The sequence below is a fragment of the Python bivittatus genome, unplaced genomic scaffold, assembly GCF_059951505.1.
Source record: "Python bivittatus isolate LINGU-HERP-01145 unplaced genomic scaffold, Pbiv_v1 ctg000140_np1212, whole genome shotgun sequence".
Taxonomy (NCBI): Eukaryota; Metazoa; Chordata; class Lepidosauria; order Squamata; family Pythonidae; genus Python; species Python bivittatus.
This window is the reverse complement of record NW_028277043.1, coordinates 2,331,448-2,358,357: the sequence shown is the minus strand read 5'-3', so window position 1 is coordinate 2,358,357 and position 26,910 is coordinate 2,331,448. Positions and strand designations below refer to the sequence as shown.

General features: G+C 42.6%; 1 protein-coding gene across 2 annotated transcripts in view; it reads left to right on the top strand.

Annotated features, from left to right (window-relative positions):
- Nucleotides 1-20,233, top strand: part of SLCO3A1 (solute carrier organic anion transporter family member 3A1) — a 124,868-nt gene extending 104,635 nt beyond the window's left edge. Inside the window, exons 8-10 of one of the 2 annotated variants that reach the window (XM_088136435.1) lie at nt 4,592-4,767; nt 8,003-8,067; nt 8,870-20,233. In XM_088136435.1, coding sequence (XP_087992561.1) covers nt 4,592-4,767; nt 8,003-8,067; nt 8,870-9,249 — 621 coding nt within the window. In that variant the 3' untranslated portion in view covers nt 9,250-20,233. The remainder of the gene's footprint in view (nt 1-4,591; nt 4,768-8,002; nt 8,068-8,869) is intronic. The other variant, XM_088136436.1, reaches the window with a different exon arrangement.
- Nucleotides 20,234-26,910: the final 6,677 nt, after the last annotated feature.

The following is a 26,910-nucleotide window of genomic DNA, read 5'->3' as shown; positions in this document are numbered from 1 at the left end:
TGGAGATTGGCGCATCAGGCCCAGTTGAGCGGGGAAAGGACACGTATCTTACTTGCTAGAAATCACCTGCAATGGGACTCTGCTGATTTCGCTTAAACATAGAAGTACCCCAGGTCTAGTTCCTTGTTTCCCACTCCCCACCTTTGCCCTAGTACTTTTCCATTTTCCTTTTGACTTTGTTCTAAAGAGAGACAGTGAGAGGCCATGAATTTGACACAGCTCTGGAACCTGATAAAGTCTCAGTGCTTCATCCAGCACATGGCAGGAAATCTCGATAAACTCAACCAGCCTTTGGTAGCTGACAGTGGAAGAATCGAGGATGGGCTTGGCTAGAGAGGCTGCTTTTATCACAGATTCAAGAAGCTCGAATAACCACAAAGATCAGCTGATGCAGACTCAAGCAGTCACACCTGCTTACAGCAGCCCCAGGGTTTAAATCTTGTGTCTCTTTCTCCTGCTTTTCTGTGGCAACAGACTTTGGGATGCTTGTTTTTCAGCCTTAAGCACAGGAAGCACCTGCATTTTGTTTGGATAATGGCTCTCTCAGAGCTCACCCTTTTTGCTTTTCCGCCTTTCCAGCTTCAGCTGTCACGTGGGGGAACTAATTGTTTTTCTCTTGAACCCGAACAGTTGAACGGAAGGTGAGCGAAATCCATGGGATTAGGCACAGTGGGGAACTGAAAAATTTGGCTGTGGGGAGGTGTAATGGTCTGTGGGAATGATTCTGAAAAACAGGGGAAAGAGCCGCAGCCAGGGGAACGGTCCGATAAGAGGCAGCTTAGCCCACAGAAGGAATGGGGGTGGCAAACATCTCTGAAGGGACCCTCCCTAGTTTCTTGGGCTGTAAAGGTAATGGGAGAAAGGTACTTTCAGACTTGCAAGATTCTGTTAATGTAACCTTACAATAAAGTAGAATTCGTTCATCTGGGCGTGCTTCCTGCCTGGACTATCTCGCAAGGCTGACAGGAGGTGGCTGCATCCTCACAGGGACTTTTTAATGCTGCTCTCAACCCTCAGACCAAAAGCAATTCCAAGCAAGATTCTCACAGAGCCTTCATTAACAAGATTTATGGAGCTGAGGATAGGGTTATAGAAACATCCGCAACTGAATTATTACTCCTACAAAGCGAGAGGTTTACTCCCTTTCTTCTTAATGACTTGCTTATGAAGTGGTGAGGAGGCAGACCGCTTTGCTGATAATGGACAGCCTTCCAAGCTGTTTACCAAGCCAAATCTTTATCAGCCTGTCAACTCACTCTGAGCGAGGGTGGGGAAATGCCCTCAAGCCCTGATTCTTAAGCAAACGAAGTTAGCTCTGTGCCTCCTGGACTGGAACATCTTTTGTCTTCTAGGCTGAAAACTTCCACCAATTTTGCAGTGGATTCCATTCTTTGGGCGCCAGGGAAAACCACACGCAGCAATGTGTTGATTAGGCTTGTTTTGAGAAGCAGTGGGGTGAACAGAGTCAGGCTTTTCCTGGGAGGCTAAACAGGACTCAGTGAAGTAGGCAAAACAGAACCTAGAAATTTCTGATATTACAGGGGGTTTTTTTACCGAAAAGCTAAGGAGATGTTATGAAAGTATATCAGTGATTGCTGTGTATGAAGTGTGAAATTAAAAATCAAATTCTTTCTCCTACCCAAGCTATTAAGCATAGGTTGTTTTGGTAACAGACAGATCTGATATCAGGTTTTCCTCTGGCTGGATTGAACTAACTCTCCCAAGTTGAAAAGAAACAGCGTACTTCTTATTTACAACCCTTTCAGAATAAAAATAAAGACAGGCCAGCTGCCCCTTCACCCAGCCTGAAGAGCCCCGGGTCCTGCAAATCAGCAAGAGAGAGGTATTGCCTGAATTCCATCATGAGCAAGAAGCGGGAAGGCATCAATGCCCCCATCTTCCATTGCCTGCCTCCCACTCCAGCGGGCCTTTAGTCACGCTGGCAGGCATTTCTTGGAGGCCTGTTTTCCACCCTACACCAGACTGGGGAAGGCTGCAACAGCGCAGCTCACTGCCTACCCATCGTGAAGTCATCCTGTGAAAAGCAATTGCGGCTGTCTAATGAAGCGCACGCTAGGGGTGCGTGTTTCTGTGGATTTTCAATTACTGAATTTCTAACCGTTCAAGGCAAGCCAGTTCAAATGAGCACCTACAGGAAGAATGAAAATCATTCTCGGTATCTCGGCGTCCTTTGGGAATAGCAACTTTGATTGCAAAGCATGCTGAAAATGAGCCTCATGCCACTTAGCTCTGTTGGGAGGAGGAGGAAGAGGAGCTTTTTAGCTGTTCAGACAGCCAACGTTCCCTAGTAGACCCAACTGCCTCGGCAGCTTTTTGATTTGGCCTGCTTTGCTGTTCCCTGCTCTGGAGGGGCCTTCCAAAGCCCCCATGTTTCATTTTTTTTTTTTTTTTAAAAAAACATATTGCAACAGTTCCCTCTGTGTTGCTGTTGTTGTTTCTAAGTCTTCTAATTAAACATAGGCCCAAAAGGAATTCTGAGAAAATCAAAGAGGGGTGCAGCCCAGGTTTTGTTTAGAAGTGTATCCACCTGTTTACACACACACACAGGGTGACTGTGAGCACAGAACATAATGGGGAGCATTTTGTGAGACTGCTCACAATATATGATCAACCTACCAGCTGTGCCCACTGGCTTGAAAAGGTTCCCAGCCTGATGTTCTTGGGCAGTGTTTCTCAACTTAGCAACTTTAAGATGTGTAGACTTCAACTCCCAGAATTCTGGCAATTGAAGTCCACGTATCTCAAGGTTGTCAAGGTTGAGGAACACTGTACTTGGGGCTCAGAACAGAATCTTCCCCAAGCTTTCCTGGGCACAAGTAAAGGCTTGTGCATATATGCATATGGGCATTCCCCAAGTAACCCATTAAAAGCTGCTTTACTTCATGCTTTAAATTGTCAATGAGCTTCCTCGAAGACCTGTTGTCCATCCTCTTCCAAACTCTTCCTGCAACATTCAGCAAGTAGTAGAGCTGAGCAAGCTGTAGAACCTTCCTAGGTGCAAATGTGTCAGAGCTCCTGTCACCCCCAGACAGCATGGCCTTACCCATAGAGGGCATCCATGAGGCTCCAGAAGCTCAAGCATGTGCTTCATGTGAACTTAACATCCATCCAGAAATAAAAATGGGTCTTGCAGGGTTTCAAGGATTTTATCAACAAGTAAGATACATGGAAAAGATTCTCCAAGAGGAGAACCATTTCCAAACTGCAGCTCCAGAGGAATGCCAGGTCCAAATCTATCAGCTGGAATAGATGGTGATCTTTCTCCTGTCCTTACAAAAGGGTTAATCCTGGTGACACATTCATTCCCATCAGAAGTTCTTGGAGAGTAATGCAGTTAGAGGACATTTTTAAAAAATTCCCTTGAATGGCTCACAAATGCCTCTTTTGGTACCCAGTAGTGTGGAAGGCAAAGATTATTTCCTTGGTGATGACATGTGCCTTCCTTGGTGCCACCTTCCTGCCTGTATATCTTCTCCTAGCCCATGAGAGCTGTTGCTCTTTGAGTGATATGGGAGGTTGGTTCTGGAATTACGATTTGCCATACAATCCTAGCAAGAAGAGATTTTTTATTCTTGCATGCCAGATCACTCTTTATCCCAGTTAATCCAAGGTACTGAAATGAGGGTGTGAAGGGCCAGGTGCCATCACTTTTCTACTATATTTTAGTATAATCAAAGATCTGGGGGTCGGGAAAATGTGGAGGTGGAATTGGAAAGTAATTGGAATGTTTCCGTTTGGAAATGTTTTACCCTAATGCTGAGACACAGAATCTTCCTTTTATCCCTTCCTTACCAGGGATCTGAATTTATGGTAATTTCCTTGAAGTTGTGGTTACTTGAAAGACTTGAAAGACTCAAAGGAAAAGTACAATGACGTCCCTTTGATAAAAGGCCAAATATCTTCTGACTGTTTTGCTCTCTCCGGTGGCAGATGAACAAAGAAGAGGTGTTTTTCTACCTCTTACCAAGATCTTTGCTTCATGGGAAAAGGATCACACTGCACTGGTGGAGTAAACCACATATGTCAGTGGGATCTATGCTTCTGCTGTGCTCCTGCAGAAGTACCTATTTCTCTTCCAAAATCAGTCACCATCAACTAGGTGCTGCCATCTCTGACGCTGCAACAATAGTTGTTGTATAAATGTGTGCTTGTTAATGTGTGGACAATGCCAGCTGAAATCTGAGAAGCCAGAATAGAGTCTCTAGTCCTGTGTTTCTCAACCTTGGCAACTTTAAGAGGGGTGGACTTCAACTCCCAGAATTCCCCAGCCAGCCAGGCTGGCTGGGGAATTCTGGGAGTTGAAGTTCACCCCTCTTAAAGTTGCCAAGGTTGAGAAACACTGCTCTAGTCAAAGGAGTGGGCAGTCTCAAGTTCTGCAAGGAATTTCAGAAGATGAAACACCAGAAGGTTGGTCTAGAGCAGTGGTTCTCAAAGTGTGGTCTGGGATCCGGCCACCTCTGTATTAGATCCACGTCCCTTCTGGAAGGTCAAGGCTACATGTGAGATGACATGCAGTTGGGTCCATGCAACACCATCTGTTGCCTCAACCGTATCCTGCCTTCTGTCCTAGAATCTCACCGGTTGCACATGCCTCACCTTGGCCCCTGCCGAGGATGCCACGGTCATTCCTGGGAAGTGCCCCAGCCCTGGATGCCAAGAAGCCTTCCTGACATTCCTGTGCGTGATGTGCGTCTGCAGCATGATTGGAGCCATGGCTCAAACACCCTCCGTCATCATCCTCATCAGGTGAGGCTTACACCGGCAGGGCAGGTGACTGGGAACCCTCCATAGGGGAGGATACGGTTGGTCCTAAGAAAGCGTTCGAGGGAGTTTAGGATGGCTTTTTCGCTTGGGGAGGGAACTCCCAGTTTTATACAGAAAAAGTACCTTTGGATCTAGTCTTTCTCCAGTGGATCTTATTTGGGGCTAAAGGCAATTCCTGAATTACGGAGAAAGGTGGGATTCCAGCTGGACACAGTTGAAGTCCTAGAGACACTGTGCTATGCCAGAAATTAAGGATGCTATGGAATATACAGCTACTCTTTGATTCAGAGGCTATTGAATGTTGGCTGTCAGAAGAAATTTGGCAGCAGGTTCTTCCACTCTGGGGGGTTTGCAGATGAGGCTGGATTGCAACGTCCATCATCCAGAGTGCAAAGGTTTGCTGGCAATCAGTGACAAAGACCACATATCTGAATGCCCCAGGGTCAGAGCAAAGCTCACAATCTGCTTTTCTTTCTTTCCTGTTCATAGTATTATAAAGATATCTTTCATTCTTCCCACCCATCCCCTTTGTACTGAAAGACACAGAACACAAACCTAAATAATTTCAGTATTGGTGGGGGTGGTAGTAGTAAGTAAGTAGTGGTAGTAGTCCTGATCCTTCTTGCAATGTGGAGAAGGTGGTTTCCGTGGAATGCAGCATGTAGGGAAGTCAAGTTGATTTAATCCTGGCTTCCCCAGGTGTACCATCTCTCTGTGCACAGTAATTGCCAGCAGGGGAAAAAAAAAATCTCTCAGTCATGCCAATGGGAGTGTTTTATAAAACACGCACTGCGATATCAGAGGGGGTGATTGTCATCCAGATCGTAGCAGGAGAGAGAAGAGTAAACCTGCTTCGATGCACCGTGATCTTGATGATCTTAGTGAGACTCCAGGATGACCATTGGAAGAATGTAAAAATGTATGTAACAGCCGGCCAAACAGCTCTAAACCCTTCCTGGTCCCCCACCCCCACCCCAAATCAGGCGTGGATAATTCATGAGACATATGTAGCCCTTTGGGACCCTTTTGAGAGGCCCCAGAACATTCCCAGGGATCCCCTGGATTTTGGTAAGCCTGATTTTTCAGACTGGTGTGTGTGTGTGCAGTTAGGGGGTGGTTGGGAGAATTTAAGGGGTAAAATGAGAGGCTTAAGCTCACAGAGGTTAAGGCCCTTTCTTTACCTTCTCAAACCACTGAAACCACTTTCCCTCCAAAAGAGACTGATTTTTCCCAAGAGGCCATACGTCCTTTAGTTTTCTGCATGATTTTTCATCTGCCCCATCAGTTTGAATCTCCCTTGCAGGCTAATTGTTAATGCCACTTTCTGTTTGATCCCAAGCCTTGTATTCAGCCTTTTTCTTGCCTTGGATCAGCCTCTGTGCCTTTGTAATGTGGGGTTTCCAGGGCATGAAAAATGCCCGGGAGAAGCCAGTTATTATGTCCTCTGAAGGTGCTGCACGGCCACTTCACAGCAGAGTTCTGGGCTTTTATCTTCCTCAGTTGCAGCTGCTTCAAAAATTAATTTTCCCATTCATGAGCAGGACATCACTCAGCCCTTTGAGGTGGGCAAGGTCAAAAAACAGGCATAGCAGGGATTCCAGGAATGATAATAACAAGAATTATTGTTGTAAGATAGAAGAACAACATATTGAAAGCCTACCAGAGTTTCTCTCTACTCCGTCTTATGCCCAACAAAAAAACTGAGCTTCTTTCTTGGGATATCTTCTTTCTCAAGACCGAGAAATATTTTCTGAAAGTCCCCCTTTCATGGTTTGCTCATTCCTTCCCCATTCCCAAGGTCAGGTCTACATTTCTTCACAACTCCTAGGACCAAAATCCCTCTATCCAAATCTCTCTCACATAACACACACACACACACACACACACACACACACACACAAAGAGCAACGCTTTGGGCCAAAGCCAGTAGATCGGCTTGTCTTTCTGTTGCAAGAGATTCCCCACTTCTTTGGAAGCTCTAATTTTTTAAAATAAAAACATTCCTTGAAGGTATAACCAACATGGTCCCCCAGCATCTGTGATGCTCCTCACATGCTGCCATGGGTTCCCATTATCAATTTGAATGAAAAGACAGGAAATGGTTGATTTTTTTGTTTTGTTTTGAGATCTCAGGAGGGAATGTCAAATTCTTGCAAGGCAGGAGTTCATGTAAGTGTCAGCCCTATCGGGTAGACCAGACTAAGAAACAGACACCATGTAGGTCTAAAGCTACTTTTATTAGAACAGCTCTAGTAACAGCATCTTGCACATCTGGATGTGTTTCCCCTCTTCCCTCTTTTATGTTCATGTGAATGGGGGAAGGGTGTGACGTCTGATGTGTTTATGTAAATCTCTTTCTTGGAATGGGCTCAAGTCATGTTTATCTGATTGTTGCTTGGTAATGGTTCCATCAAGGTCATCCTCTATACTCTCTGCAGTAAGGTCTCATTGGTGAGGTTGCCAAAATCTTGTGGCAGTTGGCAATATCCTGCTTGCTCTCATTTTTTTCACACTGGCATGATTGCTAAGACCTGAAATACATGCACAGTATCCCGGTGCTCTGACTGCTCTCCCCTTTGAGGCAAACTCTCAGTATCAGATGCTGACAGGAGAAGCTACTGGGGGTACCATGCCTGAGCTGCAAACATCTGCTCAGCCAGCAGATGGCAGCAAAGAGATGCCCAAAGCTCTAATTCTGATTGCTGTCTTCTAGGAAACGACCAGATTTGCGCATGCCTGAATGGTAATCCAAGGGGGAGGCAGAAAGGTGTGGAGGGGCATTACTTTTTTGTTAACTTGTGGCCTTGCTGGAGGCATCTGGCTGAGCAATGTTAGTAGTAGGGCAGTGGCTTAGAGGATTTGCTCCTGCTGGGCTGTTTTTAATTTCAACCTATCATTGCATCCGTTGTGGCAATTTGGAGACATCCAACTTGCTTTTCTTCCTGTTAATCTTCTATAGCATACTTAAATCCAGCTGCAGACCTTTCTTCCCACCCTCCTCCAGGGAGGTTTGCCCTGGAGTGGGTGGGAAGATTGCCTACAGATGATCTTGTTTTCTGAAAAGATGCCCCCGTCATCCTAGCTGACTGCAAAATGTAGCTGATGGTAGCCTGTTACAAAACCAGCCAGGAGCTAGGAATTGTTTTATATCTCTACCTATCTATCTATCATCTATCTATATCTTAATGTGATTTGCTTGGATATCTCTTCTATACAGAACTGTGAGCCCGGAGCTCAAGTCATACGCTTTAGGAGTTCTCTTCCTTCTCCTACGATTGTTAGGTGAGTGAAATTCATGCTTCCTATTGCTTCGCTCTGCTGCCTCCAGAGAAGCAAGGACTCGTGATGAGAGATGGACCTGGATTATGAACCCAGATTAGGTCCAGTTGGGGACTTGAGCAGCCTTCTCCAACCGAGTGTCCTCCAAATGTTTTGAGTTAAATCATGAATGGGCCGTTTTTTTGCAGTGGTTGGTTCCTCCCCTTGGTGCAAGTTCTGTAGAAATCAATTCTGTTTCAGTATGATGTCAGTTCATGCACTTAAATTCAGTTAACCTATCCTGAATTAACCCATTTTCTGGATTTGCACAATAGACCGAACTATAAAGTAATCAAACAGGTTACATTCTCATGACACATTATGCTATTGAAAAACTAACCAAACTTAACCACTAACCAAATTTCACATGTTATACACATTCAAACACTAGGTCTGTAACGAACTATATCTGTCCTTAGTGCTTTCCTGTCAGATCTATAGGAACTTGGTTTCAACAGTGGTGTAATGTCAGATGTTTCCAGATCAGCATCATTGCTCTTAGCTTTGATGCCTACCTCTTATTTCCATTATAAGTGGTGGCCTGCCTCTTAACGTCACTTGCTGGAGAATAAGAGTGAGATGTTTCTGCTTTGGAGTCCTCCTTTTGGTCTTCTAGAAGTCATCTACTGTATTAGGCTTTTGGTAGAACAGAATGGTAGATTGCGAGAAATCTTTGATCCAGCAGATGTTCCTCTTATGTCTGTAGAGAGTCTAGATGTTTCAGAGAATACTGCTGATATAAAACTATCTCCTTCTACCTTCACAGGCTTTATCCCACCTCCCCTGATCTTTGGAGCAGGAATTGATTCCACCTGTCTTTTCTGGAGCACCTTCTGTGGTGAACAAGGAGCATGCGCCCTGTATGACAATGTTGTCTATAGGCACCTGTATGTGAGCATCGCTATTACCCTAAAGTCATTTGCATTCCTCCTGTACACCACTACCTGGTGGTGCCTGAGGAAAAACTATAAGAAATACATCAAGAACCATGAAGGTGGACTCAACACTAGTGAGTTCTTTGCCTCCACTTTGACCCTGGACAACCCAGGACGAGACCCCCTTGGCCAGAATCCCTCCCATAGGACAAAATTTATCTACAACCTTGAAGACCATGAGTGGTGTGAAAACATGGAATCTGTTTTATAGTTATTAGAAAGGTGGATTGCTAACCCAAAGGTCCTTTTGAAAGAAAGATGTATATGAAATATGTAATATAATATACAAAGATGTTTCGGAAAGTACAAGCAAAACAGAGTCCTCAGCTATTTCAAAATCTATCATGACGTTCCAGGAGCTTCACATGAGGAAGAGGACATTGGTCCTTTTCTCAAAAGCAGATGAAACAAGAAGAGGGGATAAAGGATATTTAAAGACAAATCTGGAGTGAGAAATGGAGATGCAAATTGGATCATCGATGTATCCAATGCCTTGGGCGGAGACACAACAGGTGGGCAAAGCTGCCAGTGTTTGGGGACCTGGTATTTCATTGGAGAGCAGAGCAGATGTCTGTCCTTGGGTGTGAAGGCAAACCAAGGAAAAACAATTCCCAATATGGGGGACAGAATAGAAGTAAGCCACAGCTGTTCCCAAAAATAAGTGCTATTTGAAACTTAAGCACCATTGGAGTAACCTTTGCAATACACGCTTAAAAGATGTCAACGAGGGTGCTATGCAGTCACAGCTTTCTCCTAATGCTCTCCATCTCTTTCTCTCTCACATCCAAGAGGAAGCCCTGTCAGAACTGCTTCACCAGTATTGTCTCCAGCTGCAGTTCCAAAAGACCATCCTTGACAGCTGTTGAAATGGGCGAACCAGTAGACGTGTCTGGTACAAGCCATGATGATATCAAGTTGACATCCCGTGCTGAATAAGAGTTAGATAGTTGCATCAGTGGCACGTGTCATCGTTTGGATGCCATTGTGACTTGTACCCAACACTAATGCAACCACAACATTACAATTCTTAAGGCACCAGCACTGCTTTTCTTAACTATTTTGGGGTCTAGTCCATTTTGGTATGGGAAGTGGGATGGGACATTGTGTGTGTGTTTGCGTGTGTGTGTGCCGTTGTGAGGGACAGAACACAGGATGACTCTCACCAGTCTGTAACCTTTTCAACTTTTAGCAGGATGGAAATGGTGTAAGGTCCTAATGACCAACGTTGCCGTTGAAAATGGGCAGAGGAGGTCTGGCTGAGCCATCACTGCCTTTTAAACATCTGTACATTTTTCGAGTTTTGTGTCAGTCCTGAAAAAAAAAAACATTTTCAGTACACTTCCATTGGAATCAGAATATTGTGATCAAAGAGAGAAAGAGAAGTTTTAAGTCACCCGTTTTGCTCCTGAAAGCTGGTCATCCTCCCCAATTAAAAAAAATGACTGCAAAACATTCGACTCCCTCCATTGGAAGCTTCAAAAGGGTTCTGACCCGAGGAAAAATGAACAAGCTGATAAATATATGTGCCTTTAAAAAAAAAAGTTTGCTTTACAAGTAAGAGAAGGCAGCCTACCTGCTAAGAAGGGGATGTAGTGTTTACATTGTAGTGCTGGAGCAAAATCTCATTCCCCTTTCATTATCTCATTGTTTCATTCAGTTGTGAGTAGCAAAACCGAAAAGCTCTTTGGACAGTTTGGAGTAAAAAGTAAACTTCAGCATTTCAAGACATCACGAAACATACATTAATTGTCTCTACCTTAAACGTTTAAATAGCACTTTCCTTTGGCTAAAACAAGAGAGAATTTCCTGAGATGGTTGACTGCCCCCTGCTGTTACAATCACCCAGAATGCCCTCTGCGGGGCTCCAGACCAGACAAGGCATTCTGGGAAAAAGAACAGCAGCTAGCTGGCTGCCTTGGAATGGGTGCTCTTTCATGTTGCCAAACAGGGAGCCTGCTTTCCAAATGCGGAAAAGCAAACTTTTTTATATGTCCTATTGTATTGAGGCATGCCTCCCATATGAGTTGTGCATCTGAAAACCACATTGCATGCAAAGGATTGTTGGCACTTTATATAGAACATCACTTCTTCGCCCCCCATATCTGTATTTAGCCATGATCATCAGTGGCAAATCCCAATTCTGGGCTAATCCTCTCATTCTCTTCCCCCTGCCTTTGTCACACCCTTGCTAATTCTGAATATTTTCTGCTTCTTCCCCCTTGGATCTGCAGTAAAGGCATGTTCAGCGTAAAGGAGGATTCAGAGATTTATAGTTTAATACTGGGGAAGGCATCAATCTGAAAGGGCCCAAATTGGCTTTGTGCCTTTTTTTCCTATCACTCTTGATTAATATTTTCTCTTCCATTCTTCGACACTGAAATTCGTTTTTCTTTTTAAAGGACGCTGAAAAAGAAACATGATGAAGTCAGAGAAGGATTGGCTGAGCTTATTTTTACAGATGTTTGATCTGTTTTTATTTATTTTCTTATGCTGAGTTGGATTTTTGAGGCTTTGCTGAACGGGGTGTTAGGAGCTAAATGTATTTTGGTTTCAACAGTGATCCTTGAATTTGACACGCACAGTGACTATGTCCAAATGCAGTTCTTCAACCTTGTTCATCTGTCTTGGCTCATGCTGACAGATGACGGTTAAAAAATCCACAAGGCTCCATCTGTGGTTTGTTTACCATTATAGCCAAACCAGAATCCTTGGCTGGTGTCTTTTCAAACAAGCCAGTCCCAGCCAAGAAAAAACCACGATGCAGTCTGCTTGCCATCAGCAAACCCAACCCAACTTCCAACTACATTTTCACTGGTTTGGGAGCTACTTAGGGAACCAATTCTGATTTCACCATGGCGCTGAAAGCAGTAAGCTGAATTTCCCATAACTAAGTGTAGGATCTCAAGAATGGCTCTCAACTCCCAGAAGGGTTCATAGATTTTATTTCTTCTTTTATTTCACAAAAGCTCCCATCCTTGTGCTTCCCTACAAACTGCATTTGAAACAGGAGTCACAAAGTTGGGCCTGCAGTTCTAAGAGAAGAGGTCCAAACTCCACTGTGCACATCTGTTTGGATCCCTAGTGACATCCATCCAAAATTTAAGTTCTGTAAGGCATATGTTCTTTTTATGTTCTTCATCCAGAAATGCATCTGTTTCAAATAGGATTACACTGTGTCAAAAGCCCAGCTATTTTTTTTTACAGGCATTTTAAAATTACAAACATCAAGATGAGCCTTTTGATCTATTGGATGAATTCAAAGAGCAGTGGGACTCCAAGGTTAGATTTGCTTGGACGCAAACTTTTATGCAGCTCTCAGAATTATGTAGAGTTATATCCTATAGTATAACTGCCCAGCGTCACCCTCTAGGGGACATGGGCGGCATACAAATTTAAATAAATAAATAAATAAATAAATAAATAAATAAATAAATAAATAAATAAATAAATAAAACGTGTGAATTCAGCCAAAGAGTTGTCAGCTGCTAAAAACATTCCCAGTTCCCTTCCACTGCTGGCAGTGGAGGTGCTGAAATATTTTAGAGATAGCAAGTTGTGTGTTTTTCCTTGGAACAAAGAAAACTATTTTCATTCCTTTTTCATAAATGAAATGAACACTGAAGGTCTTAGGGCTTTTCCATAGTTAAGGCATGGAGAGGACAATGCATTGTGTGGACCTAGACGTGAGCTCAGGATTTTGAATCTTCTCCAATGGGGTGTATGCAGATCCCTTTCAGATCTCCATGTCATGCAAAGGAAGGTAAACTTGGAGCACCCCTAGAGTCTGAATTACTCTAAGGTAGCTTTGGATCTTTCTGACCATACCCCACTGTGCAAAAAGCTTGGCTGATATTTTACTCAGAATCTAAAAAGCACTTTTAACTATACTTTAGAGCAGTGCTTCTCAACCTCAGCACCTTTAAGATGGGTGGACTTCAACTCCCAGAATTCCCCAGTCACCATGCATGGCAAACACTGCTTCGTTGTTAGCATGCATAGATTGTACTAAGTCAGAAAGGCTGGATTAACTTATGCACTAAAGCAAGGTTTGCTTAATGATGATTCAATTCCTAGACAGATCATGCTATGGTGAATCACAGTGTCAGAACTTGGCCAGCATGGTTGGTTGGTTGGGTGTTAGCTTAGCATGATGGGTGAACCCAATAAATTATGGCTTATTCTACAAAGTATGTTTAAACAAACCTTGGCTTAATGTGATGATGAGTCCAACCAATGGGTTCATACTGATCTGAAATGCATGTTTTCCAAGCTGGAAAAGGGGTGGGTTCTGTAAGGAAGGAGCCAAACCTTCAAGTGAGGGCTAAAGCAAAGAGAAGGTCAACAAACCAAGGCAGATGGTCACACTCTAGGCATCTTAGACAAGATTAGCCAATCCTGCAACTTCGTCTTCACATATCTTTCTGAGGAAGACTGTAGGTGTTATGGAGGTGGAATAGAAAGAGGTAGGATGAAATGAAAGGGGATAGGTCTTCCATCACATGGTCATGGCTGCCATATTGACTGTTTTGACCTTTCTCTGTGGATGCACCTGCTGAGTAGAGCAGAACAGAACAATGTGGATCTAGATCTTTTTGCGCCGAAGATGGAGGTGCATCAAACTACCCTAAATGCAACTATCCCACAGAAGGGACAAGATCATTGAGTTGCTCCCTTTCAAACCCTCTTTTCAAAAAACATTCTTTTCCTGTTCCTCAGGAAATCCAGAAGTCATCACTTGCTTTACTTTGGTTTTTTTACACATTTCTACCATTGCTTTTACTGCCTTGTTTTCCTGCAATTATGCATTCCTTGCTCAACAGTTCATAGAATGGTACTGTCGGAAGGAGAAAGTTAAGCCATCAGTCCCGTCCCTTGCTTAGTGTGGGAGTCAGGGATGTCCACAGGATGTGGTCAAAAAGGTTAAGATGGTAGGCTGACCGACGTGATTGAAGCTCCACCTTTTTTAATGCGCTTCAATCCAAATTAACGCATCCCAGACTGGCTTCTACTTGGACACCTCCAATAAATGGGAGCCCACCACTTCTGGAGGTCATGACTTCCACTACAAAGCTGTTCTTGCTATTAGAAATGTTTTCTAACATTCAATCTGAATCTGCCTTCCGGTCATTTCAATTGTTGACCTGTGCTCCTGCACTCTGGAATGAGAGGACAGGACTCGACCTTCTTTGTGTGAAGTGTATCTCCCTTCATGGGGCTTACCTCGTAATCCTCCGTCATCTTTGCAGCCCTTCCCTGAATCTCTTCCCATTTCTTTGAACCCATAAGAATTCAATGTCAAAAGAAATGGAATTTCAAAAGAAATGCTTCTTTTGGAAAAGCATCCTATTGTCCTCTCTGAGAGCTTCAGGTCCAACAAACACTGCTTGGTGGGAGCCCATGATGGAACATTGTTTAGTATCTATCCTATTTATATCATAGTCCAGTGTCATTCAAGGAAGCAAGATGAATGTGGAAGGCCATGTCTTTGCTCCTTTATGCTAACACAGGCCTGTAGGAGACATAGATGGTTATGCTCCTGCTTTAGATCTCTTGGAGCTGGCAGGGCTGCCTGGAAACCCTCCAGGGGATTCAGGGGTAAGTTCCTTCATGTGGCTGTTTCAGATTGCTTTAAAAAAAAAAAAAGTCCAAAAACTGCACACACATTTTGTCAACTATGCAGGAATGTTTGTTGCAAATGGAAAGGAGTGGTTTTTCACTGCCATGGAGCAATGTCACTGACCAGTGAAAAATAGCCTTACAATAAAAACAACAAATCATGGCTTTTTGGTATGCAAATCCCTTCCCCTCCATTTAGCTAAAAGGTGGAGGGAGAACTTTTCTGAAGCAGACACAATAGCTTTGAAGTCATTTCCACTAATAAGTGTTATAATGTCACTCAACTGGAACATACATTTTAGCACAATAGTAGAAAAAACCATAATTACCAGGAAAAAATTATCCTAAAAGTAGCTTGAGGGGGGAAAAAAGAAATCTAGGAGGGGGACTTGCACCAGAAGATTGGCTGAGGGTGTGTTGTTTGCTGAGCAAGTGAACTAGGTTGATCTCTGAGTCTCTGTAGGAAAGGGGAGTGACAACCTTTGTGTGTAATGCTTTGGAGTTCTTTGTAATTCCTGTTGTTGTTTTTCAACTTCCAAATTTACTCTGATTGTATGTGAATTTAGAACCTGAATAAGCAGTTCCAGCAGAATGAGATGGTAGAATCCTGGGTCGGAAGAGTTGTTTTGGACTCCATGCAAGAGCATCTTCAGGGAGTGGGGAAGGGCCACTCAAAAAAATTGTTCCAGGCATTGTGTGAAGGAGTGGGGCTTCAATCATGCAGTCATGGCTGCCATCTTGACTTTTTTGACCCTTCCCCATGCATGACCCGGACTCCAGATTCATTTTTAAATGCTCCTTTGTGTAGCAACAACAAAATGCCCTCCTTGCATTTAGAAATGTAGCTTAGTGGAAGGAACGCTGCCCATGTGATGCTAATGGGCTGAAGGATAATGGACATTGTAATCCAAGGCATGTGAATGTCACATATTGGAAAAAAGCTGTTGTAACCAAAAGTTCACTCTTCTAGAATTTTGAGTCTCTTCCAACATATTTCTCGCATATACTTCTCTATTCCCAGAAAGAAATACATAATTATTTGGATTCCAGTGATTGTTGCTGCTATTATTATTATGGTTGGTCGCACAGTCAGCCAGATGTTTAGACTGGATTTGGCATATTTATCTATTATTATTATTATTATTATTATTATTATTATTATTATTATTCAAACACATACACATCCTGGTGAAGCTCTTCTTTATCAGGACACAGAAACTTAGATGACCCATTAAAACCAATATTGGATTTCCTAATATCTGGTTTACAGGAGGGCTATAAATACAATCCAGAGCTTTCCACAACCTCCATCCATCCTTCATCCAGTTTGACAACTGTTCTTTTCTCTTTGAATAGCTGGCCACTTCTTACATGTCATTGCTTTTTAACTTTGTATTCCATGTTTCCTAAAAGAGGGAAACATATTTAGAGTGATCCAATTTAATTCTCACAACAACGTGAGGGCAGGTGGTAGCTCACTCAAGACTGTTGCTTATTAGGGTCAGTAAGATTGAAGCAGTATAGAAATTGAATCAAGGCATAATGAGTGAGTGAGTGATTGGGTGAAGATCATGTTTCATGAATAAGCCATGACTTCATGACCACTGTACACCAGGGTAAATTCAGAAGTTCACTTACCCATTCCTAAGACAAGAAGAATATGGACAACACCTTTCGGTCCACCATCTTCACAAGATCTCTTTCACCTCTGTCTGTTTTCCTCTGCTCTGCTCTGGACAAGAGGGGTTCCTGTGCGATCACAAGGGCAGAAAATCAAGATCTGAAATTATGCAGGGAATCTACACAAATGGAGAAAGATCCCATGAGTGATGTAATCCTGCTAATGTTCAGAGAGGCGAATACCAAAGTCGCAGGAGAGGAAGATGGGGCTAACAACAATGATTTTGCTCTTCCCTTTACAGTTTGTAACAATGGAGAGAATGAACTTTCTGAATGGTATCCCTGTTTACTTAGAAAGTTAATTAGAGTCACATCATGGGCTTTTTCTGTTGGTTTTATTCATTGGTTCTATTCATTCAAGATCCAGGTTTACACAACAGATCATCACAGAGGACAGCAAAGATTCAATGTGAGCCCAAATGGCATAAGTCAAACAGGGCACATCAACCTTCAATTTTCATTTTCTAGAGCAAAACTGAAACAGACCTTTTGCATTTAATCGCTTACCATTTCTCATGTCTTTCACTATGTTTCTGAATGATTTGTTCAAAGATGGAAAGATGGGCTATAAATTGGATTAACTCAGCTCTCCCTAGCCTGGTACCACCCTAAATTCCAAACTGGCTGATGGTCCAAATAGTTCCAACACGTTTGGAGGACACCAGCATGCACAAGTGTGAAATAATAATAATAATAATAATAATAATAATAATAATAATAATAATAGTATCATCATCCATTAGGTGAAAGTAACCATAAGAAGTTACAACCATCTGTAGATACTGTACCTTGGTTAAAATATTATAAGCTATTCAAAGATGCACTAAAAATCAGTTTTCCTCAATCTGGTAGCTGTTCAAAGTGTTAAAACTACAGCTCCCCAAATTCTCCACCCCAGCTGGGAATTCTGGGACTTGTAGTCCTAATTTCTCTGGAGGGCCCTTGATAGGGAAGGCTGCATGGATAGGGGTGTCACATCTGAATATGTTTATTGAAGCTCCACAGCGATAAGAAAACTCTTGGCTGGATCACTCATGCAGAATCCATTTCAACATTCTAGGGAATAAGGTATATTGCAATACTGAGTCTATCACTAGTGCCATTCGAAACGTGCCAGTTTGTGTTTCAATTTTTTGAAGGGCAAGATGAAAAACACATCTACCCATCTTGGTTCCATTATACCTTGCACAGGAAAAATCCATGAGTCTTCAGTGCCATTATGCCACGTGGTTGTAAGCAATAAGAAAGGTATCAATTCAGGCGAATAACTTAGAGTACTTATTTTCCTGCCTGTGTTTATCTCGTTTCCTCTCATTATTCTTTAAATGGCATTGGGGTCTCTGAGAAACGCTTTCGCATCCTTAAGCTTCTTGCAAGTATTTCACAAGTCTCGAGTACGTTGGGGAAAAAAGAGGTTGGGTCCCCAATGCTGCACATCTGTAGTCGTGCTGTTCTCTGAGCTTCCAGCCTCTCCTGGGGTGAACCAGTCTGCCTTTTGGAGATGCAGGTTTCGTGCCAGTGGTGGCACGCCTTTTGTGAGCATGTTCACAGCATCCTTCCAAACAGCATTTTTTGAAAGAAGCGTGTGTGCCCAGCCAAAAACACTGTCTATGCCGCTCCAGTGCAGCTATTATTTGGGATAATGCTGTTATGGGAGAAGGCTTTAACCTCCCTAAAAGCTTTGAGGAGAAGTTGAAAGTCCCACCTACCCTCTACTACTATGTTGTATCTCAAGGACCGGGCTCTTAGCTTCAGCTCTTGCATAAAAAAAGGAAGTCTTTCAACTGAGCTGAACATCTGATGACTTCATAGACATCTCCATCTTAATTTTTGGTTGATTGGTTGGTTGGTTGTTACAGTACAGAAGTGATTTACTATCTTCTAGGATGTTTCTCAGCTTTTCACTCTAACGTATAGCCCTGAGATGTCCTGATGATCTCCCATCTGTGCACTAAGCTGATCTGGCCCTGCTTGCTTTTGCAAACCAACCAAATTTGGCAAGTGCTGGGTTTACCCCTTGCATACCATCCATTAAAAAGTGAAGTTGAATATTCCCCATTTAAAGGCCCGCGCATGGTGGATTTGGGCTGGTTTCCTGATGCATGCTTTTAAGCAGTTCCTGGTGCACATGGCCACTACAGCTCAAGATTAAGGCTGCCTCCAAGGCATATGCATAAATCTTAGAACAGAAATACTATACCTGGGTCTAACATCAGTGTTTTTCAGCTTCAACAACTTTAAGGTGGGTGGGCTTCAACTCCCAGAATTCCCCAGACAGCACACTGGGGAATTGATGTCCACCCATCTTAAAGTTGCTGAGGTTGAGAAACACTGGCCTAGAGGAAGACCGAAGGGCAGCAAAGAGGGTTTTCTGTGGCTCTCTGCTATTGTTTAGTGGTACATCTGGGTTTAGCAGCCTGGATCTGGTAGCTCACCACAAATCTGCAAAGTGAGACTCTGCCCAGGATTCAGCTTTCACTGGCTGGAATGCAAGTTTCTAGTCCTTTACCAAGATGGACAAAATCAACTTTCAATAAGATGTTTATGTAACTCCTTTACTCCCACACCTCCAAAAGTGGCCAATGTATAGAGCAGTGTTCTTCAACCTTAGCAAGATATGTGAACTTCAACTGCCAGAATTCCCCCGTCAGCCAAGTCCACACAACTTAGAGTTGCTTAGGTTGAGAAACACTGGGAGGCAGGGAGAGAGAGACGAAGGAAGGAAGGAAGGAAGGAAGGAAGGAAGGAAGGAAGGAAGGAAGGAAGGAAGGAAGGGGAGAGAGAGAGAGAGAGAGAGAGAAAGAAAGAAAGAAAGAAAGAAAGAAAGAAAGAAAGAAAGAAAGAAAGAAAGAAAAAAAGAAAAAAAGAAAGAAAGAAAGAAAGAAAGAAAGAAAGAAAGAAAGAAAGAAAGAAAGAAAGAAAGAAAGAAAGAAAGCAGATGCAATTATATGTAATAGCAGGGACAATGGAAATTGAGTTATTTTTATGGTTGCAGAATTGAGATATTCTCAGCTAACTTTGGATCAGGATGCCCGCTTTTATACAAAGAGTAATGAATGTATATCCCATTACATTCTCAGAAGAAGTTGAATCTAGAACTTTTAAACGTTCCCTCCTCCTTTGTTCTAGACCTGTCTCAAGACAGAGACCGCTTCCATGCATCTCCACTTACCTGATAGATCCACTCTGGATAAAGATAGTAGTAGTTGTAGTAATAATAACAATAACAATAATAATATCGCAGTTCTTAAGCTGCTATAAGTACAGCATAGATGGAGCAGTGGAAGAAGCAGGTGGTAAAAATTTCACTGCTTTCCTTTGGCACTGGAATGGAGTATGTTGTAAGCTATTGTCCTTATTATAAACTAATTTATAAAAACAAATCCAGACTGAAACCCTGAGTTCAGTAACACATTTCAGTCTCTCATTTTTGCTTCTAGAGGCCTAACATTCCTCCTCTTTGTTATATAATTGCCCCCATAATACCACGGTATGCTGATTTTTTTTTTAATTGACCACATCTCAAAAGGCTCCCCCTCCCCCTTTTTTCTCTTTTCCCAAAGAATACTCAGAGAATCCCTTGAGAGTTAAATGCTTCAGCTCATTTATCACTTGAAAGAAGTTCTTCCAATTTTTAATATGTTAATTCTTGGGGAGGAAGATGGTGGGGGGAGAATGGAAGAGGAGAGAGATTTATTTAAACAATGAGAACAATCTTACTGTATGTCTGATTGAAAGAGACAAAGTGAAAAGAAAAAGGAAGGCTGGGCTCAGTATATTTTGAGTACCACATTCTGTATTTTTGCAAGCTTCTATTTTCCAGACGAGTTTAGAAACCTGTGATGATGTACTGTACTGTTTGCTGTAAATGATATTAAAAGTACTATTTTCATTTGTTAGCAGTGTCCTTCAATAAATCTTGTATTGCAGATGTTCTTTAACGGCTTTTACAACCTGGTCCCCTAACCTGGTATCTTAGAAGACAATATTGTAATTTATGATCAGTGGAGCTTTTGCAGAACCAACGATCCGTTCCAAGGATCTAAGCAAGACCAATTCACAGTAAATGCATTTGTATACCACACTAAACCTGGTCAATGTAAATCTTGATTAATTTGGGGAAATGGGTGGGGATAGCTTAGTGTATTGTGCAAACCCAGACTCCTTGGGTTGGTTTCTAATTGGGTGTATTGAGTGAATCCAGCAAATGGGTTAACCCAGTCACTGAGCTGCCTATGTTATGTGAAGGCAGCCATTATGAAGCGATTGCGAAAAGAAGAAATGCCTTTAGGAATGGAATAGAGAATTGAATTGTTTACATTACAAAGCCCTTATAGGAACTATGTTATGTCTATGGATTTTATGGTCAGCCCTGCTCAGCGCACTTCAGAAATGATATTGTCATATCAGATCCCATTTTGTGGGACCTTCAGCTGCAGAAGATCCCACAGAAGAGAACCATAAGGGTTACTTATAGATCACTTTTTCTAGGAGGAAAACAGGCACCATTTAGTCTGGTAGTTTTTTCAGATCGACTTGGACAGCTCTAACAGGAAATCTGAGACATTCCTGGAGAATAAGGCTTGATGGTTAAATAAGAATCTCCAAGATCAGCAACAAAAATCCTCTTGGAATCCCAGTTGCTGGGGAATGTGGAAAACACTACTGACCCCACGCCCAGTTGTGGATTTCCCATTGGCAGGGGCATCCAGGGTGCCCAAAAAGTTAAGATGGTGGTCATGACAACATAATTGAGGACCACCCCTTTTTATGTGCATAATTGCTTGTAGGACCATCCAGTGATCTACAGTGAGGTACGAGATGCTGGACTAGAGAAACCTTTGATTCAAGCATCAGCTATTCCTGTATCTCAGGGTCCTTTGGCCAGACAGACATATAATTCAGAAAGGAAAGAGAAGGCTGTCTTGTTCTCATTATTGCCCTTGCTTCTGGCTGTATGGGATCACCTCCAGAGTTCACACCTTGCATCTGGCCAAAACAACTTGGGGTCGGCAATCCACTATGCTTTTGCACACTTAACATCATGAATCATGTTGCTTAATGAGCAATGGGTTGGAGGCCACATATTGACAGCAGCACCACACTGGTGAGTCAGCCAGCTGAGCAGGGCTGGTTACCATGTTGGAGGGTGAATGAAACTGGATGAGTTTCATCCATAGGAGGTAAGCTGAATATTTTCTGTACTGGCTCATAGATGTAGCAGTTCCTACCTCTCTGAGTCCCTACTGTGTGGTCCTCTAGTCAGATTCAGTTTTGCTTTAGCAGCGGTGAGACCCTCGGCCTGAGTATCTCTCTCTTTCCACCCACCACCACCTCTGCTTTACAGGGTGGTTGTTGTGGGAGAAACCTGGAAAAGGGGGTGTTATCAATGCTGCCCTTGGCAATGCTGCCAATCCTACCCAAAAGGCAGGATAAAAACATAACAATTCAATCAATATAAGACCATCTCTCCTGATCTGCTAGATCACAATCACACATTCTGTAGATCCTTTACACGTCTGCCTGGAAGTATCTGATTTTACCCCAGAACCCCCTCAAAGCTAGCTGTTAAGAAGCTACAAGAAAAGATCTGAATGTTTTCCAGGGCTTGATTCTCATGTTTAGCTCATAAGTCATGGAATAATTTTAAAATAAACAGGGGGATGGGTTGTCCCAGGACTTAGAAAGAAGAGTGAAATGGATGGATGGATGGATGGATGGATGGATGGATGGATGGATGGATGGATGGATGGATGGGATGGATGGGAGGGAGGGAGGGAGGGAGGGAGGGAGGGAGGGAGGGAGGGAGGGAAACAGAGATGGGAAGGGTGCAGGTAGGGAGGAAATGCAACTCCTGTTAGTTTTTTGCTCTCCCTCTTACCTCAGCTGCTATACAAATTCCCCAAGAGGGGGAGAAATGGAGAGTTCTGCTATGGCCGAAAGTTGGAAGCACACATCTTTGGGTTGCTAAGCAATCCTGCAATATCCACCACTTCCTCTGCCCACAAAAAGGACGCTTAGGTTGTGCATCCAGTTAATAAGCATCAGCAGAGGCAGTGGAGGGAGGAAGGAGTCTTGAGGACAGATCCCATAAAGCAGAGAGGACAGTGAAAGGAGAGAGATAAATACAAGCCCATTGCAAGAGAGGAATATTCTTTTCTTTCTGCAAACCACAACCTTCTTCTTCTCCCTTGTCTTCTCTAATTAAGTCACTGCAATCACTCCAAGGGCTTGCCAGCCTTTTTGGCCCATTTGGGACTGCTGTGTTCCAAACCTTCATTGGCTTCCTTTGTTCCCTGAAATGCCAGCCTTGCTCAGTTCCACATGAGAGAAACAGAGTGCTGGTCCTCACTCTTCATTATGTCGTGGGCACACAAAAGGTTTCTGTCTGTCTCTTTGACGCTTCTTCACAAAGCAGTGAACCTCGGTGACCCCAGGGGAAGATGGGGCTGATAATACACATCTTTCTTATTTAAACCAGAGCTGGACAGAAATGAAGATTTGGAATTCTCCACTAAATCTGTGGGCAGAGTAAATGGGGCAGGAGGGGGTGGATTTCTCCAGATTTCGTCCAAGGAAGGGGAAATTCTCCAATCATTTCTTAAGGGCAAGTTCCCCCCTTGGGAGTGACAGGAGAGTCATAACTACCAATAGAGGCGAATATGTGTAGCTCAGGGTTGAACTGTCCTTGGGGTTCTCTGAGCTTGGTTCTCTGGGTAATGAAATGTTTGCAAGAAAAGAACCAAGCTCAGAGAACCCCAAGGACTCCAGAGTCATAACTAAATACCTCCTCTCCTGTTTCCAGGGGAGTTCCTTCTTTACTTCTTCCCTGGAGGTTGAGGGGCAGTGGGGAAAGTCAGAGGGAGGATCTGATTATGAAAGACAAGGGGGGGGGGAGGGAGTCAAAAAAATCAAGATGTGCCACAAACGTGGTCAAGGGTAGTCTTTTACTTTTATGAATCCCTTGTGGATGGTCCTGATGACAGGACATTTACACCCACTCCTTGGCTCACTGAGTAACAATGCAAGAGCCCACAATCTGACCACAATAATTGAATTAAACACTCTTCCCTTTTGGAGGGAAAAAAGGAAATTCTGTTTCATTTCAAATTTAATGAGAAGATAGGGGAAACACAATAACAGTTTTGCATACGACATTAGCTCCCATATTCATTATTCATCAGTGTTCAGTATCTGAGCACATGCAAGAGTTGGACCCCCCCCCCATTGGACCGGGGCTACTATGTCCACCCACCAATATTGCACCAAGCCATTGCTAGGACTGGCCATGATTTCACTGGATAGCTTTTACAACTTGTTGAAAAAAGCTGTCAAGGAGCTTCTCCTCCTTCTTTCTCCCCCATTCCCCCTTTTTCCTTCTCTTTCTCTTTTTCTTTTTCTTTCTCTTTCTCCTTCTTCCCCATTCCCCATTCCTCCTTTCTCCTTCTCCTTCTCCTTCTCTTGGTTTTACCTTTCATCTTCATTCCCAGCCCTAATCATGTCTGGGGAGAGAAATTAGAGTGGATTTAATTGCCAAGTACAGCCTTCGCTTCGCCTCTCCAAATTGTACAATTCTGATATAGAAAAATTAGTTGCATTCAGGAAAGACAAGCAAGTATGAATGGAACCTCACAGATCTGATGGCATTTGAAGGAGACATTGAATATATCATCCATCCAATTAGTCCACATATTCTGTAACCTGTTCACAAGCAACTGTATTAAAAGCAAGAGCATGTGTTTGCAGTTTCCACCTACTCACACACACCAGTAGACATTGAGAATCAGGAAGTACCCTCTCATCCTGATATGCCTCCTTAATGCACCAAACATGCTTTTGAATCTAATTAAGCTTGAAGTTATCATTGTTTCTATCACATTAAGCTCCCACTTGGCTCTTGACAGCATGGTGCGCCAAGTCAACAGCAAATCTTTTAAAGAGAAACAACAGATTTTGGTTCAATTAAAAATTCATTAAAATGCAAATTAGCCTGCAATCTCCCCTCCCCTTTGGATACTTTACTCAGCGTGGCATTTTTAATCACAAATGGAAGTAAGCGGCAAACTTACCGAATGAGGGACGTCTCTTAGGGTTTCTGCATGCATATACAACACAATATGTGTATGTGTGTGTGTATTTTAAACTGAGGGTCAGTCTGCCTCCACCCATGAATCATTTCCACTTTATCTCACTAAGACAAATTTTAAAGTTAATTGCCATGAGAGTTGTCAAATTGTTTATCATCCCACTGCAGATTTTTTAACTTCAGCTTGGTCCGCAGCTTTACGTGAGAGAGTTAGCCTACAAGGTGTCTTTCTAGCAAATCTTCTACTCCTGGCACATGAGCAGATCAAGAATGGATCCACTACTCAAAATATTATTTCAGTTTCCTCACTCTGGCAGCACATGACGCATGTAGCAACCTGACCTTTTAAATCATGTTCTATTTCTTGCCATTGCTTTTATGATGGCTCTTTGGGGCCAGTCAGAGTGTCCTCAGGGGATGGTGAAAAAAGTCAAGATGGCAGCTGTGATGCATATACAAACAAGTGGAACTGTTGCAGCCACCCTCTTTACTTTTTTGACCATGCCCTATGGACACCATTGAATATATGTCAGTGATTGATTGATTGATTGATTATGTGTTATCAAGTTGTTTTTGACTTCTAGTGACCACAAAGATAGATTTTCTCCATGAGGATCTGTTCCTAACCTGGTCCTTCAGCTCTTCCAGTGGAGTCCCCATCACTACTGTAACTGAGTCCATCTACCTTGTTGCTGGCCATTCTCTTTCCTTCCATCTTTCCCAGCATTAGAGCCTTCTTCAGAAAGACAGAACTTTTCATAATGTGTCCAGAGTAGGATAATTGGAGCCTGGTCATTTGTGCCTTGAGTGAGAATTCTGAGTTGTTTTGTTCAATGTTCCATATTGTTTTGTTTTCTTGGTTGTCCACAGTATTCTCAAGAGTCTTTTCCAACACCACAGTTCAAAAGCATCAATACCCTTCCTATCTTGCTTCTTCAAAGTCCAACTTTCACTTCCCTAGTGTGTCACAGGGAATACTATGTCTTGCACAATTCTGATCTTTGTAGGTACAGACACATTGCGGCATCTGAATATCTTTTCCAAGGCCTTCATGGCTGCTCTACTGAGTCCTAGTCTGCGGTGTTTTTCTTGACTGCTTGTTCCTTTACTGTTGATGGTTGATCCTAAAAGGCAGAAACTTTCCACCACCTCAATATCTTCATTCTCAATTTTAAGGCTGGTTGTTCTACCTGTTTCATTAATTTGGTCTTCTTTGTATTTCATTTTAGTCCCATTTTTTCATTTTGCTCCTTACCTTTTATTACTAGAGCTTGCAGATCCTTTACATTTCCAGCTATCAGGTTAGCGTCATCAGCATAGTGCAAGTTATTGATGTTTCTTCCTCCAATTTTAAAACCACACTCATTTTTTTCCTTTAATATATATTCAGCATATAGGTTGAATAAATAAGGGGAGAGTAAACAGCCTTGTCACATTCCTTTGCCAACCTTGAACCAATCTGTTTCACCATGTTCTGTCTGTACTGTGGCTTCCTGACCTGTCTATAAATTTCTCATGAGAACAATGAGATGTTCTGGGATTCCCATTTTTCTGAGCACTTTTTACATCTTGACATGATCAATACAATCGAAGGCCTTTCTATAATCAATGAAGCACATAGTGACTTATTTTGTGTTCTTTGGCTTTCTCAATTATCCAGCATGCATCAGCAATAATGTCTCGTGTTCCTTGGCCTTTTCCAGAGCCAGCTTGAACATCTGGCATCTCTTTTTCCATGTAGGGCTCTAATCTGCATTAGATGAGCCTAAACATGATTTTGCTAGCATGTGAAATTAAGGATATTGTACAATAGTTTGCACTCTTTGTTAAGCTTCCTTTTTTTTTTTTTTTTGTATTGGAATGTAGATTGGCTTCTTCCAATCTGTTGGCCACGTGTCATTCTCCAGACTTGCTGGAATAGCTTAGTTAGAACCTTTACTGATTCTTCTTCTGTTGCTTGCCATATGTCAGTGGCTATTCCATCAGTTCCTGTAGCCTTCTTACTTGGTAATGACCAGAGTGCTGATCTAACTTCATCTAATGGACTAGAGGTTCTTGTAAATATGCAACATCTTCTAAGGTATCTTGGATGTTGACATCTCTACTGTACAGTGTTCAAACATACTCCTTCCATCTGAGTTTGATTTCTTTTGAATCGTTACTATCTGTCCATTGGCATCCTTTAGCATATCAATTTGAGGTTGGAACCTCCTTCTGAGTTCAGAGATTTTTGAAAGACTTTCCTTGCTTTTCCATGTCTGTTTCAATCCTCAATGTCATTACAGGTGTCTATGGTTTGTTGAGATGTCTACTGTGCAGTGTTTCAGTATACTCCTTCCATCTTTGTTTGATCTCCTTGAATCCTTGAATCAGTTTTTACCTGTCCATTGTCGTACTTTAGCATACCAATTTAAGGCTGGAACCTCCTTCTGAGTTCAGAGATCTTTTGAAAGACTTTTCTTGTTTTTCCATGTCTGTTTCCATCTTTGA